Raw genomic sequence first — 16,885 nt, 5'->3', positions numbered from 1 at the left:
GGCTCGGGGCCCTATGTGGGGATCTTTTCTTCTGTTCCTGTATCCTAAGGGGGAAAGAGCAGATTCTTGGGTTGACATTTCTGGTCCTCTTGCGCCCCCCCCCCCCAATGCCAGAAAGGCATCTCTGTGACTGACAAGAGTCCTTGGAGTGGCAGAAAAGCTCTCTCAGCTCCCAGGAAGTATGGCCAAGAAACCCTAGGACGGAGGCCTGGGAGGGGAGGGTTGGATAATAGGTCCCTGGAACCCCCCTGGGTGGGGTTAGGGAAACAGAGGGGACATTGTTGGGGATGAGGGGAGAAAATTACCATCATAGCTGCTATTGATGAAACTGCCAGCTGTGCTCAGGGTGGACCCCGCTGGCCCTCCCCCAGGCGGGCCTGAGTGGACAAGGGCTCAAGCATCTCCCCCTTTCACCCCCTTTCAGGACAATGCCCATCATATCCACAGTGTACCAGGCTGCAGTGCCCTGGGGCAGCTGAGTGGAGGAAGTGTCCCCTCTGCCTCAATATTCATGGTAAGTGACTGAGACACACCTTCCACCCAGCCCTGGTCTAGCCTTCCACCATGAGCATTGTTCTCTTCGGGGGCCCCACCTCTCCCCACCTCTCACCTGCTTTACCCAGAGGCAGCTGGGCCAGTGTTTGGGAGGAGGGAAGACAGAAATCCATGTAGGGAGGCCCCAAGGGAGAAAGAGGGTCCTGGGGCTTCTCACCTCCTCCAGTCCAAATCTGGGGCCCAGGCTTGCCACTGCCGGATATTTGCACGTGTCCTGGACACTTCTGCACACTTATATAGGAACCCTGATAGAAGGTGACAGCAAGGTTAGCCCCATGGCCCCGGGGGACTGAAGGAAATCCATTTTCCAGAGTGGGGCCCCACCCCCATTCCCTGTGTGGCCCCAGCTCCCTGGCCCATCCCCGCACTGCCAACCCTTTACCACTGGGCCTTCCTGTCTCTGGCCTCTGGAGATAAGAGTATCCTGAGGGAAAAGAGGAGATAGATGGGAGTCATGTCTTTGTGGAAAGCCAACCTCCCCCTCCACTCGGGGAGAGCTCAGTCCCCAGCGCATGGAGTGTGTGTGTGTGTGTGTGTGTGTGTGGGTGGGTGTGTGTGTGTGTGTGCATGCGTGTAGTCTGTATCTGTGAATGCATGTGTTTTGGAAGGTATGGAGGGTTGGGGGAAGACAAGTCTTCATGTATGTCTGTGCTTGAAAAGATGTGGCTATGTTTGGGTCTGGGTCTGGGTTTCAGGGGGTGGAAGGGCAGTCTGCATGTGCATATGGAAGTGGGGGTCTTTACATTTCCTTGGATGTATGCATCTGAGGTGTCGGGGTTCTGTATACCAGGAGCGGGCAGTCTGTGTGTGTCTAGGCCTCTGTGAGGAAAGGACACAAGTCTTGGGGGTTCGGCACGTCTCCACACGCCTGCTTGCGTGTGCATGTCACCATCTTGAAGTTGGTGCCTCAGCTCCATGCCCCAGCCTGCCTGGCCTGCTGGGACTGGGTGTCTGCATCGGCTATGCTCCCCACACCTAGCCCCACAGCTGTGCTACTTCTTTCCTCCCTGGCCCCTGCCACCCTCTCTCAGGCTCTTTACCTGGTTCTCCCTCTCCAGCCCAGGCTTTTCTTCCCTTTGTATCCTCTGTACTTCCTGCCTGGCAGGCTCTCAGCATCTTTGTGTTCATTTCTGTCATTCTCTGCTCCCATTTCTGATCCCTCTATAGACATGGCTTAAACGATCCTGTTCCATCGCCCACAACTGACTAATGCTGACATGGCCCTCCCAGGGAGGGCTGGTCCAGCCTTGGGCTACCTTGCGGAGCTCTGGGGCCAAGCATGACGGTGATGTCTTCACTTGGCCAGGGAGGACCCAGCCCGGCAGGCCCAGGGCTTCCCAGGCTGGTCTGTGACTGTCGCAAGATCTGGGCGCCTCTGAATTCAGCCTTCTGTCTCCGAGTCCCTGTTACTGTCTCTTCAGAGGATCCCAGACTGAAAGGCTCTCAGTGGGCCTCGCATCCAACTGCCCTATTTTATAGAGAAGGAAATTGAAGCCAAAGGAGATGAAGTGATAACTACTAAGGGTCTGAGGCAGGATTCAGACCCATGTCTTATTGGCTAAAGTGCTCTGAGGGCAACTGGGTAGCCTGGATAGAGTACTGGGCCTCGAGTTAGGAAAGCCTGAGTTCAAATCCAGCCTCAGACACTTACTAGCTGTGTGACCCTGGGCAAGTCACTTCAGCTCTTTGTGTGACTCAGTTTCCTCAACTGTATGTAACCCCAGCCTCTCAGGGTTGTTGTGAAAAATCTAATGTCGATGATACTTGTAAAGCGTTTAGCATATTGACTGGAGCATAGCAAGCATCTTAATAAATGTCTGTTCCCTTTCTTTCTTTCTATTCATTGCATCACATGCTGCCTCTCTGTCTTCCTCTCCCCCTTCTCACTCCTCTCTTTCTTCTCTCTTTCTGCCCATGTCTCTTTGTTCCCCTTTCTTCTCTTTCTTCTCTCTCTTTCTCTCCCTCCTAAACTCTCTTTTTCTCTCTGTGTCTCTATCTCTCTCCTCCTCCCTTACCATTCCTCTTTCTGTCCCCTATGCCTCTTGGCTCCTTTCTCTTTTTTCTCCTTTCTGTCTCTTTCGCTCTCCCCTCTCTTCTCTCCTCTCCCTCCTGTCTTCTCACTCCACTCTCTCTGCCCCTTCTCTCTTCTCTCTCTCCTTCCTTCCCTGTCTTTTCTCTCTTGAACTCTGTGTGTGTGTCTCTCTCTGTCTCTCCTCTCTTTCTCTCTGTCTCTATCTCCCTCTCTCTGTTTCTCCCCTCCCTTCTCTCTCTTTCTCTATCTTTCTCTCTCTCCTCCCTTCTCTCTCTCTTTGTGTGTCTTTCTCATTCTGTTTCTCTATGTCTCTGTCTCTCTTTTCTCTCTTCTCCCTCTGTCTCTCTTTCTCTGTCTCCTCTCTTTTTTCTGTCTCTGTCTTTCTCTTTCTGTCTCTCGCTGTCCCTCTCTCTTTCTCTCTCTTTTTCTGTCTCTCGCTGTCCCTCTCTCTTCTGTCTCTCTCTGTCTCTATCTCCCTTTCTCTCTCTCTTTTACTCTCTTTGTGTATCTTTCTCATTGTTTCTCTCTGTCTCTGCCTCTGTGTCTCCTCTATTTTTCTGTCTCTCTCTGTCTCTATCTCCCTTTCTCTCTCTTTCTCTCTCTGTCTCTATCTGTATCTTTCTCTCTCTCTCTCCCCCCTCCCTTCTCTCTCTGTCTCTCTCTCTCTGTGTCTTTGTGTCTTTCTTCCTCATTCTGTCTCTCTCTCTCTCCCTCCTCCCTTCTCTCTCTCTCTCTCTCTCTCTCTCTCTCTCTCTCTCTCTCTCTCTCTGTCTCTTCCCTTCCTTCTCTGTCTCTCTGTGTCTTTGTCTTTCTCTCTCATTCTGTCTCTCTCTGTCTCTGTTTCTTTCCCTCCTCCCTTCTCTCTGTCTTTCTCAGTCTCCTTCACTCTCTTTTCTGTCTCTCTCTCTTTCTCTCTCTTTTTCTGTCTCCCTCTGTCCCTCTCTCTGTCTCTCTCCCTTTCTCTCTCTGTCTCTGTTTCTCTCTGTCTTTGTCACTCTGTCACTCTGTGTCTTTCTGTCTTTGTCTCTATCTCTCTCTTTCTACTCCCTCCCCCACTCCCCCCATTCCACCAGCATTTTCCTCTCACCTGCTTGGCGCTGGCCATACAAAAACAAAAGTCCTTACCCAAGAAGCTTACCCTCAATTGATGGGAAATCAGAGGTGCACAGAAAAGTAAACCCCAAGGATGTTTCTGGTCCAGACCAGCGATTTCATCAGCAGTGGTTTTAACTCTGGGGTAGAATCGTCCTCCACTTATCTCACTCATATCAGCAACTCCTCTTGACCTTCTGCTCTTGGAGGCTTGCCCAGGGCCCTCACAGATGAAATGATTTGCTGAGGGATCCCCAGGTGCTATTTGGCAGAGGGAAGACTCCCAGACCAGCTCTCTGTCCCAGATGCCAAGATTTACAAAGTAATTTTAGTCAATTGGAGGGGGAGAGGGAAATTCTGCCAGGCCGGAAGGAAGGAGAAGGCAGCAGTCCTCTGCTTTGCCCCTGCCTCATGGACCCTGTGCCCACACCCCTCTGGGACCAGGGCTCTCTCCAGGTCTTGGTGCCCAGATTTGTCGTCCCCCCCCCCGCCATGGGTGCTATTGAATTTGCATCTTCCAAGTATGTTTCCTGACCTTAGTGGTTCTCTATTTTGCCCGGGGCCAACCTGGCTCTGGCCATCTCTTTGACCTCATTTCAGCCCCTAGTTCTCCATCAGTGTCAACCTAGATATCTGGGCTTTCACCTCTGGTTGTGAAAGTCTCTGACTTTCTGAAGATGGAGTGTGTGATCGGTCCTCAGGGTGTATGTGTGTGTGTGTGTGTGTGTGTGTGTGTGTGTGTGTGTGTGTGTGTGTGTATGGGAAGGTAACATGGGGGGTGGGTTGTGTGGTGTGTGTGTATGTGTGTATATATGTGTGTATGAGGAGGTAACACGTGGGGGTGGGGCTGTGTGGTGTGTGTGTGGATATGTGTGTTTGGGGAGGTAACATGTGGGAGAGGTGGGACTGTGTAGGGTGTATGGTATGTGTATGTATGTTTGTGTGTCTGTGAGGAGGTAACATGTGGGAGTGGGGCTATGTAGTATGTGTCTATATGTATGTATATGGGATAACATGTGGAAGGAGTAGGGCTATGTGGTATGTGTATGTCTGTACGTGTGTATGGGGAGGTAGGGCTATGCAATAAGTGTCTGTGTGTATGTGTATGGGGTAACATGTGGGAGGTATGGGACTGTGTGGTATGTGTGTGTATGTGTGGGTAGGAGGAGGTAACCTGTGGGGGGGGTAGGGCTGTGTGATGTATGTATGTATGTATATATGGGGGAGTAACATGTGGAGGTGGGGCTGTGTGGCGTTTGTGCATTTGTGTCATGAGAGGTATATGGGAGGGAGGGCTGTGGGAGGGGGTGAGCATTTGGAGGGGAGTGATGTGGAGTTGGGGAAATGTGAGGTAGTATGGGCATGTGTGGGGGAGGCATATGTGTGTGTGGTGGAGGTAGAGGTGGAGGTGGGTGGGTATGGATGTAGCTGATCAACCCTGTGCACTGGAGACAGAGACACACTCTTCTGCCTCCTTGGCCCCCCCAGAGTGGGGGCCTTGCCCCACTTTCGGGAGGGAAGGGGGAGGCTGAGTGGGAGGGAGGGGAAATCGACAGAAACTGAGTTCCTCCCAAAATCACCCTTCTTTATGAAGGTACCACAGAGGCAGTGGGAAACTCAATGATTTCCTGCTAACTGTGCCTGGAACTGCTTGGGTGACCAATGCCCCCCTCAGATCTACCTTGGTTCTGTTTTATAGAGGGGAGAGGGGCTTGGAGCCAGGGGAGAACAGTTTGGGGATTGGCCATAGACTCCCTTCTTCCAGCCCTGAGGGGTCCCATGTTGATGGTTTGGGGGCTACAGCCAGGTTCCCTCTGCCTGGGGCCTTCATAGCCCTCTCCACTTCATAGAATATCCAAGCTGGAAGGGACCCCAGAGGCCTCCATCTAGTCTACCCCTCACCTAACCAAGGAATTCCTCCCACAACAAGTGGCCATCCAATCTATGATTGCAGATCTCCAAGGAGAGGAAGCTCCATGCCTTTCCAAGCAGGAAAAACTGCTCAGTTGGGAACAGTTCTGATTAGCAGGGAGTTTTTCCTGCTGTCTGCCTCTGTATAACCTCCCCCCTCCCCCCTCACATGTCAGCTAGCGTTCCCCTATCTTATCTGCCAACTCTTCCGATCAGCTTAGCTTGGCATGGACCGATTGATGGACCCATTTATCCATCTCGCCATATAGAATGCCATTTCTCCCATTAGGCTTCAAGTTCCTTGGGCCAGGGAAGTGGCTGTTGATCAATTATTCCCCACGCCTTTCTGGTATAGGTCCCCAAGATGGCCAGGCTGCTGCCAACACTCTTCCTCCTGCTGCTGTCATTATCATCATGGAAAAGTTGGCATTTTGCCCTTGCCCACCACTTCTCTGCCCCCAATACCACCTTCAACCACCTGGCCATGGATGCTGACACAGGCATGCTCTATGTTGGTGCTGTGAATCACCTGTACCAGCTGACACCTGACTTGCAGCAAGTAGGTGAGGCAGTCACGGGCCCCATATGGGACAGTCCCGACTGCCTGCCCTTCCGGGACCCAGCTGAGTGCCCACAAGCCCGGCCCACAGACAATGCCAACCAACTGCTGCTTGTGAGTGGGCACGCACGGGAGCTTGTGGCCTGTGGGCAGGTACGCCAAGGTGTGTGTGAGAAGCGGAGTCTGAAGAATGTGGCACAACTTATCTTCCGGGCTGAAGACCCTGGCGATGGGCAGTTTGTAGCTGCCAATGCCCCAGGAGTGGCCACTGTGGGCCTTGTGGTGTCAACCCCAGGGAGAGACCTGCTGTATGTGGCCCGGGGCCTAGCAGGCAAGCTGTCCGCTGGGGTGCCCCCCTTGACTGTGCGCCAGCTGGCTGGGCCCCAGGCCTTCTCCAGCGAAGGCCTAGGCCGCCTGGTTGTGGGGGATTTCTCTGATTACAACAACAGTTATGTGGGGGCTTTTGCAGGCACCCAATTTGCCTACTTCATCTTCCGTCGCCGGGGGGCCCGGGCCCAGGCTGACTACCGCTCCTACGTTGCCCGTGTATGCCTGAATGATGCCAACCTCTACTCCTATGTTGAACTGCCACTCGTCTGCCATGGTCACAGCCTGGTACAGGCAGCTTACCTGGCCCCAGGCCAAGGAGGGGGAACCCTGCTGGTAGTGGCTTCCCCAGGGCCTATGGGAGGCTCCGCGCTGTGTGCCTTCCCACTACAGGAGATCGATGGACGGATGGAACGGGCCCGGAGGCTCTGCTACACTGTGGGCGGACAGGGCCCAGATGGGGAAGAGGTTACCATTGAATACGGTGTCACATCCCGATGTGTCTTCCTGCCCTCAGTGAGCCAGCTGGAATGGGGGGAGGCAATGGGTCCCGATCTCTTTGGCTCAATCCCTTTTTCTAGCTTCATTTTTCTGTTTCTTTTGATGTCTCTGGTTCTTAGCTTTTGTCTCTGTGTCTCTGTCAGTATCTTATTTTTTCCCATGTGCCCACATTTCTTTCTCTGTTCCACTCAGTCTCCCCCATCTTAGTCATCTCTCTCTGTTTGAACATATGAGTCCCACCTGGGGCTTGGGCCTGAAGGCTCTCCTGACCTATCCCTGGGCCCCTACCCCCCAGGACTCCCCGGACTCATACCCTTGTGGGGACGAGCACACACCCAGTCCCATTGCCAGCCACCAGCCACTGGAGGCAGAGCCCCTGTTCACCAGCATTCCCCACCTCAGTGCTGTTGCTGCTCTTGAAGAGGCCGGGCACACTATCGTCTTCCTGGGGGACACCCAGGGCCAGCTACACAAGGTGAGATTCTTCAGCTAGGACTGAAGTTAATACACAAATTCCAGGCCTATGCAAACCTGGGGGGTGGGGTAGAGTACAAAGTAAGAATCTTTTTTTTTTTAAGGCAATTGGGGTTAAGTGACTTGCCCAGGGTCACACAGCTAGTAAGTGTCAAGTGTTTGGTCTGAGGCTGGATTTGAACTCAGGTCCTCCTGTGACTCCAGGGCCAGTGCCCTATCCACTGTGCCACCTAGCTGCCCCTATTTGAGTTTAGTCTTGAAGGAAGTAGGAGAAGCCAGAGGGCCTAGATGAAGAAGGAACAGCAAAAAGTCCAGGTCTCTGGTACATAGCGGGGAGGAAGGTGTAAAAAACTAGAAAGGTAGGAAGAGGCTGGATTATGAAAGGCCTTGAATGCCAAAAAGAAGGTTTTATATTTGATATTGGAGCCAATGAAGTTGGTTGAATTTGGGTTGGGGGTGATACGGTCAGACCTGGGCTTTAGGAAAATCAGTTTGACCACTGAGTGGAAAATAGACTGGAGTGGGGAAAGACTGGAGGCAGGCCGACCCTTCCACCTCACCCAGCAGCTATAACAATAGTCCAGGCACCTGGACCAGAGTTGGGGCAGTATCAGAGGAGAGAAGGAGTAGAGAGATGTTACAAAGGTGAAATCGACAGGATTGATGATAGGTTGGCAATCGGAGGTTAGAGAAGGTAAAGGTTTGAAGATGACATCTAGGGTGGGAGCCTAGATGACTGGGAGAATGATGGTTCCCTTGACAGTAATAGAGATGTTGGGAAGAGGAGAGGGCTGGGAGTGGGGGAAGGGGAAGAGAAATTGGTTCTGTTTTGGGCGTTTTGATTTTGATATGTCTACGGGACATCCAGTTCAAGATGTCTGAAGGGCAGTTAGAGATGGGAGATAGGAGGTCAACAGAGATCAGGGCAGAATAGATAGACCTGAGAATAATCAGCATAGAGATGGTCATTAGATCCATGGGAGCTGGTGAGCTTAGCAAGTGAAATGATCTAGAGGGAGAAGAGAACCCTGAGGGACACCTATGATTAGAGGGTGTGATCTGGCAAGAGGCTCCAAAAAAGAAGAAAAAGAAGGACCAGTAGTGTCCAAGGCTGACGTTAAAGATGAGGATTGAGAAGAGGTCATTCGATTTGGCAATGAAGAGATCGTCAGTAACTTTTGAAAAAGCAAGAAATCACTTTCAATTGAATAATGAGGTTAGAAGCCAGACATGCAGAGGGCTTAGAAGCAAGTAAGAAGAGAGGAAATAGAGGCATGGATTGTATACAGCTTTCTCAAAGAGTTTAGCCACAAAAGGAAAGAGAGATATGGGAAGGTATCCAGGAGGGATTGTTGGATCTAGTGAAGATTTTTTGAGAATGGAGAAGAGATGGATGTGTTTGTAGGTATCAGGAAGGAGCCAGTGGATTCAGAAAGAATGAAGATTGGAGAGAGTGGGGATGATACAGGGGCGATTTGCTAGAGAAGATAGGATGAAATGGGATCAAGGGTTCATATAGAGGGGTTCTCCTTGGCAAGGAGCTAAGTGAAGGAGATAATAGGGGAAGACCCTGAGTGAAGGAAGATGATAGGAGAAGGGAACAAAAAAACCAATTCTCCACAAATGGCCTCAATTTTTTTAGGAAAAATTGAGGCAAAGTTCCTGGCTGAGTGGGTAGGAGGAGGAAGAGCCATGGGAGACTTGAGGATGAGTGGGAAGGTTTAGAAAATGTATGTGGTGACTGGGATAGTCAATATATTAAGGATCTGAAAATGATTGTCTTGTAGTGAGGGCCCAGTTGAGATGATGGAACATAAATTTGTAGGGGACCCAGGCAGGACATGACCCAAGACATAAATAGAGAGCAAAGGCAGCAGTTGATGGAAATAATCCAAAATTGAGGCTTGGCAGAGCACGATCAGTGGTAGGATAAGGAGTAATAGGCAAGGGATTTGAGTTTAGAGTTCAACTGGTTCACCACGGGGTCAAGATAGGGAAGGGAAGAGAATGTAGACCAGTGCAGCAGTGATGGCATGGGAAAAAAATTGAGGAGTGAAAGGATTGGAGGTCAGGCTGAGGACAAAGGCCAAGGTTAGGGGGTCATAAGACATAAGACTCTCAAATAAGAGTCAGTAAACATTTATTAAGTACCTAGACAACACACAAAAAGATGCTGAAAAGGAAAGAGGGAGGCTGCCTGCCTGGTTTGGGGGGTATGATGAAGTCTCACAACTGGGGTGGGAAATGATTTAAGGAGGTGAGAGTTTCAGAACTGATTCATCTTCCAAGAGATCATGAAGTCCGGGAAAGTAGCTGGATGGGAAGAAGGGGAGGTGGGATAACATTATGGTCAGATAAAGGAGTTTCAGAACTCACAAACGTGGAAGTGATACATTTGTGGGTGATGGCAAGAACGAGGGTATGGCCATCTATGTCTGTGTGTAACTGAGATGAGGTGGAGGTGGAGGTCATGGGAAATGAATAGGTTGAGGAACTGGGAAGTTAGGGTGTTTGGGGGAGTACTTCTGTGTATGTTGAAGTCCCCTAGTATGAGGGTAGCAGCTGGGAAGTAGAGAAAGATTATAAGCCAAGCCCTGAACTCACTGAGGAAGGAAGGAGAGTGGCCTTTGCATCCATAGACAACAGCTACCAGGCTCTTGATTGGGTGGGAAATATGGATTGAGGGGTGGTAAAAGGAGATGAGGTTACTGAGTGATGGTGATTGAGGGAGAACCTGGAACTGGTATTGGAAACAGAGTATTACAACTCCCCTTTGACCAGTGAGGGGGGAAGGGGCAGTGTGAGTAAATGTTCAACCAGTGCTGGAAAGAGTTGCTAGGAAGTCTATATCATGAGAAGGGAGCCAGTATTCAGTGAGAACCAGAAGATGGAGGGAGTAGAAAAGGAAAAGTTTTAAGAGGAGGGCAAATTTGTTAATGATGGAGCAGGCATTCCAGAGAGCACAGTGTAAGATAGATTTGGAGTGAGACAGTGAGTGGGGGGGGGGGTGCTGATTAGGGTTGAGAGAGATGGAAGCAAAGGAGCAGGAAATGGCAACTAGGTGGTGAAGTGCATAGAATACTAGACTCAGAATTGGGAAGACTGGGGTTCGAATCCTGCCTTGGACATTTTACCAATGTGACCCTGAGCAAGTCACTTAACCTCAGTTTCCACATCTGCAAAATGGGGATAACAATAGCATTTCTTTCACTGCCTTGATTTGAGGATCAAACAAGATAATATATGTAAAGTGCTTCACAAACCTTAAAGCAATAGGAGAAATGCTACCAATTGTTTTTATTGTTGTTGGGTTTTTGTTTTTGTTTTTTAGGCAATTGGGGTTAAGTGACTTGCCCAGGGTCACACAGCTAATAAGTGTCAAGTGTTTGGTCTGAGGCCGGATTTGAACTCAGGTCTTCCTGACTTCAGGGCCAGTGCTCTATCCACTGCGCCACCTAGCTGCCCCTACCGATTGTTTTTAAATGGAGATGAGGAATGAGGTTTGTACAACAACCGGGAATTCAGAGTAACTGGAATGAAGAGAGTATGATAGGGTGAGAGCATGCCAACCTGTTTAGAATGAGTTCAGGCAGTATATCCTTAAGTGGTACACTCTGCTACCAGCCATTATGCCAGATACACGAAGGAATCTCCCTGCCCTCACATTCTCCTGGCTATGGCGGGGGAAGAAGAGATGCAATATATACACGAGTAAGTAAATATGAAGACATTTCAGGAAGAAGAAAACGTAATTACGACCTGGGTGATCAGGAAAGGCCTCATTAATGACTTGGCCCCTGAGTGGTTTTTTGATGTATGTCTTTTGTTTTGATATCATCACCTTCCTTTCCAAATATATCCCTCCCTTCTCCCCTCCAGCGAACCATTCCATGTAACAATGATTTCAAAAGAAAGAATAAAGAATAGTTCTGTAAAACTAACCAGGGGCAGCTAGGTGATACAGTGGATAGAGCACCAGCCCTAGAGTCAGGAGGACCTGGGTTCAAATCTGGCCTCAGACACATAACACTTACTAGCTGTGTGACCCTGGGCAAGTCACTTAACCCAGATCGCCTCACAAAAACAAACAAAACAACCAAAACATCGGCCATGTCTGACACCATATGCAATGATCTGCACCTATATCCCCCCACCTCTTCAATAAAAGCAGGGAGGTGCATGCTTTCATCTCTTCTCCAGGCTGAGCTTGACCATCGGAATGATGAAACATTCTTTTTTGCATTTTTTTTTGTTCTTTCCATTTGCATTGCTATAGTTACAGTGTATATTGTTTTCCTGGTTCTGCCTTTTTCATTGTGCATCACTTCTTACAAGTCTTCCTCTGTTTCTCCATATCCTTCATATGAATTATTTCTTACAGTGCCATAATATCCCATTACATTCATATGTGCGACAATCAATTTAGCCTTTTACTGACCGTCGACTTTGTTTCCACTTTTTTTGCTACCACCAAAAATGCTGTTTGGAAGATTTCGCCTCCCCTGATTTGATACACTCAGCGGGATGCCCACTGCTGCTGCCACCGTTGTCATTGTTATTGCTGTCAGCCATGACAGATAGCCACCACTGCTCTTCCCCCATCATCCCTTGCATTTCTGCGACACTTTTATGGGCAACTCTAGTTCTTGAAGTAATGGAGAGAGCCCCAGAGCTTTGGGATGCTCTTTCTCCCAGGATGCAGCTGGATGTTGTCCCTTCCATTTCACGTTCCATTTTGTTCTCCCCACAGATGTCCCCTTCCTTACTTACAGCTGTCTGCTCTTGTCTCTCCCCAAGGTGTTCCTGAATGGCTCAACAGGGCAGCTGTATAGCTCCCTGCCTGTGGGCCCCCCAGGTACTGCCGTGAGCCCTGACTTGCTTCTGGACAGGAATGGGAGCCATCTCTACGTCATGACAACTTCTCAAGTGAGGCAGGGTGGGGAGATGATGACGAGGGCATTGGGGCCTCTCTGTTCCCTTCCCACTTAGCTAAGACTCCTCTTCCACAGGTGAACAAGGTGCCCATCTCCTCCTGCCAACATTTTACCGACTGCCTCAGCTGCCTCCAAGCCCAGGACCCCTTCTGTGGCTGGTGTGTCCTTCAGGGCAGGTGAGTGTTGGGAGAGAGGGATCAGAGCAGCACTCTCTGATGAAGGGCTGGGGACCTGGTGATACCAGGAAGCCTGAGCTTCCTAACCTAGAAGGCTGCTGCAGCTTACATATATGGTACACAGTGTAGGCTTATTTTGGCCTTTTAAATATAGGCCCCATAAAGGGCCCGTGTTGATATAGGGCAGCCCTAACCACACTGGAGGAAGGTGGAGCTCCTTGGTTATGGAGGCCCTCTACAAACACACGTGATCTCTCTTGGTTAGCTTCTCATTTTCTTCCCCTCCCCAAACTGCTCCTCTTTCTGACTTACCTCTTTATGTGAGGAATACCATCATCCCCTAGGCTCAGGCTCGACTCCTGGGCCCTCCTCCCCACCCTGACCAGGCCCTCATCACCGCCCACCTAGACTAGAGGTCTCCCTCCCTGCCTCCAGCCTCTCCCCACTCCAACCTAGCTTCACAGGGGCTAAAATAATCTTCCTCAAGGTCTGGCTATGCCACACCCCTAGTCAAAACATTGCTGCCACCTCTGCTCTCTTTCACATCAGGGCCTGCCATCCCTTGGGGAAACCAAGGGACCAGAAGCCCTCATCCTGCCCCAGGGGCCCAGGCCTCTCTCCTAGGGTAGGAGGAAGAAGCTCTAGCAGAAGTGATTGAGGCTGAATCCTACCCCCATGCCTAGGTGCAGTGGCTAGAGGGTAAAAGATCAAATTCCTCCCCCGACCCTCCAAGTTGGCCCAAACTGCCTTTCCAACCTTCTTTCAGTCTGTTCCCCTTCTATACTCTAGCCATGGTGGTTTGCCACCTTGGCACACAATGTCCCCTTTGCCTGTCCCAAGGGTATCCATCTTTGGCTGCTGCCACCACCTCCTCCAGAGAGCCCTCCCTGTCCACTGAAGTTCCCAGCAGCTTTCTCCCTCAATCTCTACAGACCTCCTTATCCCAGCCACCTCCTGGGCTCCCTGGCAAATATGGTCTCCTGGAGCTATGGAGGCCTGACTCCTCAGCTAGACCTAGGGCCTGAGTCTCTTTTCTGCCCAATATACTCTGCCCAGAGTAAAGCAGGCCAGGATGGGCTGTCCATAGAGTGTGAGGGCCTAGAGATGTAAGACCTAGGCAAGTACACATGGGAGAGGTGGTGGGGAATCCATATGTGGCCTTTACCTACAAAATTCTCATTTCTTCTTCCTATTGGCTAAAACTGAGGTCAGGAGGAGTGGACAGTGCCTAGCTGGGGGTAGGAAAAGAAGGGAAGGCCTGCGACATGGTGGAGGGTGTACACCCAGGTTCCTGGAGTGGAGGTGCTCTGCCCTATCTCTTCCTCTCCCCACCTGTCATGGCGCCCCCTCCCACCATGTGCATGCCTGCAGGTGTGTGAGGAAGGAGGAATGCACAGGATTTGAGCAGAAGCATCAGTGGCTGTGGAGTTACGGACCCCCTGAGGGAAGCCACTGCTTGGCTATCCAAAGCCTGGTGCCCAGCCAGCAGCCTCGCCAGGAGCAGGGCCAGGTAAGCTGGGGCAGGCAAGGCTCCCAAGTGGCCCAGGCCCAATCTGGGTAGGGGGACAAATCTCGGCATTGGATTCTCTTGGTCTCTCTCTCACTTCCCATTTTTCTCTTCTCCCTGCCCTCTGCTCCTCAGGTCACCATGGTGGTGCCCCAGCTCCCAGCCTTGGTACCAGACAAGTATTTCCATTGTGCCTTTGATAACTATGAGACGCTGGCCCATGTGGAAGGAACTCGGGTAGTCTGTGAATCACCCCCGCAGGACCAATTGCCACCCAATACTGAGGGCACAGGTAAGAGAGAGATGGTACCCCAGGAGACAGAGAGGATGTGGAGGGACAGCAAGAGAGGAGGACAGGAGGTGGGGGAGCAGACTGTCCCCCCAACCCTATCCCTAACCATGTTCCCTTCCCCAGATCATGTCACGGTGCCACTGGCCCTGATGTTTGAGGATGTATCCGTAGCTGTCACCAATTTCTCCTTCTATGACTGTAAGGCTACGGGGGCCTTGGATATAACTGCTCCGTGAGTCCTGGGCCCTCATTCTGCCCCTTCATGGCTATCATCCCCACTGTGGCCACTCCTAGCTCAGCCTCACCTCCTTTCACATCAGGACATGCTATCCCTTGGGGAAATACAGGGCCAGATACTCCCACCCACCTCCAGGGGTTCAGCCTTCTCACCTCAGGTAGTGGAAGGACCTCTGGTGAGAGTGGTTAGGGCTGAATCCCACCCCTGTGCCCAGGTGCAGTGCATGCGTGAGAAGCCCCTGGCGATGCCACTGGTGCCCCCAAAGTGCCTTCTGTGTGTATGGGGATGGGTGCCCAGATGGGGAGAAGACCGTCTACCATGCCCAGGAAGTAAGTTTCTCAAGAGAGCTTTGATCTTCCCCATCTCCTTGGCTCTCTCTCATTGAACTCCATGTGAGGGTGCAGCTGGCATGTCTGCCAATCCCCTCACTTCTATAGACACTTGCCCTACCTATCTGTTCCAGCCTTCCCTTGCCTTCCTCCCTTCCTGACCCTTTTCCCCTCCAGCAAAGCTGAAAGAGCTTTTCCCACCACTGAGGTTGCCTGTTTCCCCAGGCAGATGTCCTGATGAAGGGGCCTGATTTCTGCCCCCATGTGGAAGGTCTGGGCACATCCCACCTTGTTCCTGTGGGCTGGGAGACCAGGCTTGCCTTGAGGGTTCGGAACCTACATCATTACCAGGTATGGGGGCGGGGTGAGGGGGGACAGATGGAGAAGAAAGGGAGGGAGGGAAGAGCGTGACAAGACCTACAGAGTTTCCTCCTCTTGCCTAGAGCAAGACAGCCTCCTATCACTGCTGGTTGGAGCTGCCAGGAGCCCTTCTGGGGCTACAGGCCTCCCTGGAAGAGGGAGACAGTGATACACAGCTCATCTGGTGCCAAGCTCAGCAGGTATGATACTCTCTGTCTTCCCTCCCATCTTCCTATCCCTGAAACCTTCCAGGGTCTTCTGCCAGGGACCCATTCCTAGCCTTCCCCCACTTGCCATCCTCCTTTACCCTCAATCCTCCTCACAACGGTTACCCCTACAGTTCAGACCCTCTCCTCCCCGGAAGGAGCTCCGAGTGCCCATCTATGTTACCAGGGACAACACTCACAGGGTGGACAATGCTGCCGACATCTATGGTGAGTGGTTAGGGCCCCAGGGAAAGAGGGCCCCAAAGCCAAGGGCCAGCCCTGGGGAGCCTTGCTCCCTTGGGGCTGGAAGCAGTCACTGGGGGGGCTAGAGGTGAAAGGGGTACCCATGGAGAGTCCAGAGACTCTAAGCATCATCCCCCTTCCCACCTCCAGTGACCCTATATGACTGCACCGTGGGCCATGAGGACTGCAGTCACTGCCAGGCAGCTGCCAGGAATCTGAGCTGTGTGTGGTGTGGCCAGGGCAGGCCTGCCTGTAACTATAGGCCCCTGTGCCCACCAGAAGCTGTGGAGTCACTCTGTCCTTTACCCAGCATCCACTTGGTGAGGCAATGTCAACTAACCCCCAAAGCTGATCCTAGGTCGAACCCTAAACCCAGCCCCAACTGATAACCCTCCCTCAACTCAGGCCCTAATCCTAACTCTGCCTACCCCCCTCCAGGAAGAGCTGTGCCCATTCTGCCCCACCCCATAAGCAATTCAGCAAGCTAGCAAAGGGTAAAGACTCCTAAGGTCCAAGCCCTTGGCCCTCTGCCACTTGAAACCCCCAACCTACCTGAACAGTGCAGTGAGAAGGGCTGGCTTTGGACTCAGAGGCCCTGGCTTTGCACCCCAACTCTGCCACCTATGAGATCTGGGCAAGCTGCTTATCCTGTCTGGGCCTGAGGTTACTGTCTCTCAAATCCTGTGACTTCTAACCCCAGCTCAGGCTAAGGGTAGTGAATTCTGGGCTTTGATTCAGCCATTGTGCCCCAAAGTTTCTTGGGCTTGACTTGTCTTCATCTGCTCCTCACAGATCAAGCCTCTGACAGGCCCCCCTGAGGGGGGTGTGGTCCTCACCATCCTGGGCTCTAACCTGGGCAGTCGCTTGGAGGATGTGACAGATGCTGTGAGCGTTGCAGGACAGCCTTGTCGCCTGGACCCGACCCTCTACCGCATCTCCACCCAGTGAGGGGGCTTTTGATGAGGGGTGCTTGGGACAGAGTGGAGATAGAAGTCAAGGGGAAGAAGGATGGAGAGGTGGGAAGGGAGATGCCACAGAGACAGGGAGCAATGGTCAGTTAACAAGCATAAATTAAGTGCCTGCTATGTGTCAGGCACCCCTCAAGAGAAAGAGAGGCGAAAGGCCAAAGGTGGGCCCTGCCTTCAAGGA

The 16,885-nt window shown here is 51.6% G+C and overlaps 1 protein-coding gene across 1 annotated transcript in view; it reads left to right on the top strand.

Moving 5' to 3' along the window:
• The first annotated feature begins 436 nt into the window (after positions 1–436).
• Positions 437–16,885, top strand: part of PLXNB3 (plexin B3) — a 44,686-nt gene continuing 28,237 nt past the window's right edge. Inside the window, 14 exon segments of the mRNA XM_020977292.2 lie at positions 437–514; positions 5,946–6,992; positions 7,273–7,452; positions 12,249–12,377; positions 12,461–12,561; positions 13,933–14,071; positions 14,204–14,360; positions 14,484–14,592; positions 14,813–14,927; positions 15,153–15,278; positions 15,371–15,487; positions 15,628–15,721; positions 15,887–16,056; positions 16,529–16,680. Of these exon segments, the coding sequence (XP_020832951.1) occupies positions 512–514; positions 5,946–6,992; positions 7,273–7,452; positions 12,249–12,377; positions 12,461–12,561; positions 13,933–14,071; positions 14,204–14,360; positions 14,484–14,592; positions 14,813–14,927; positions 15,153–15,278; positions 15,371–15,487; positions 15,628–15,721; positions 15,887–16,056; positions 16,529–16,680 (2,639 nt within the window). The 5' untranslated portion in view covers positions 437–511.

Source organism: Phascolarctos cinereus, unplaced genomic scaffold, assembly GCF_003287225.1.
Source record: "Phascolarctos cinereus isolate Bilbo 61053 unplaced genomic scaffold, phaCin_HiC Scaffold_8;HRSCAF=390, whole genome shotgun sequence".
Taxonomy (NCBI): domain Eukaryota; kingdom Metazoa; phylum Chordata; class Mammalia; order Diprotodontia; family Phascolarctidae; genus Phascolarctos; species Phascolarctos cinereus.
The sequence above is the reverse complement of the archived record's forward strand: the minus strand, read 5'-3'. Positions and strand labels throughout refer to the sequence as shown.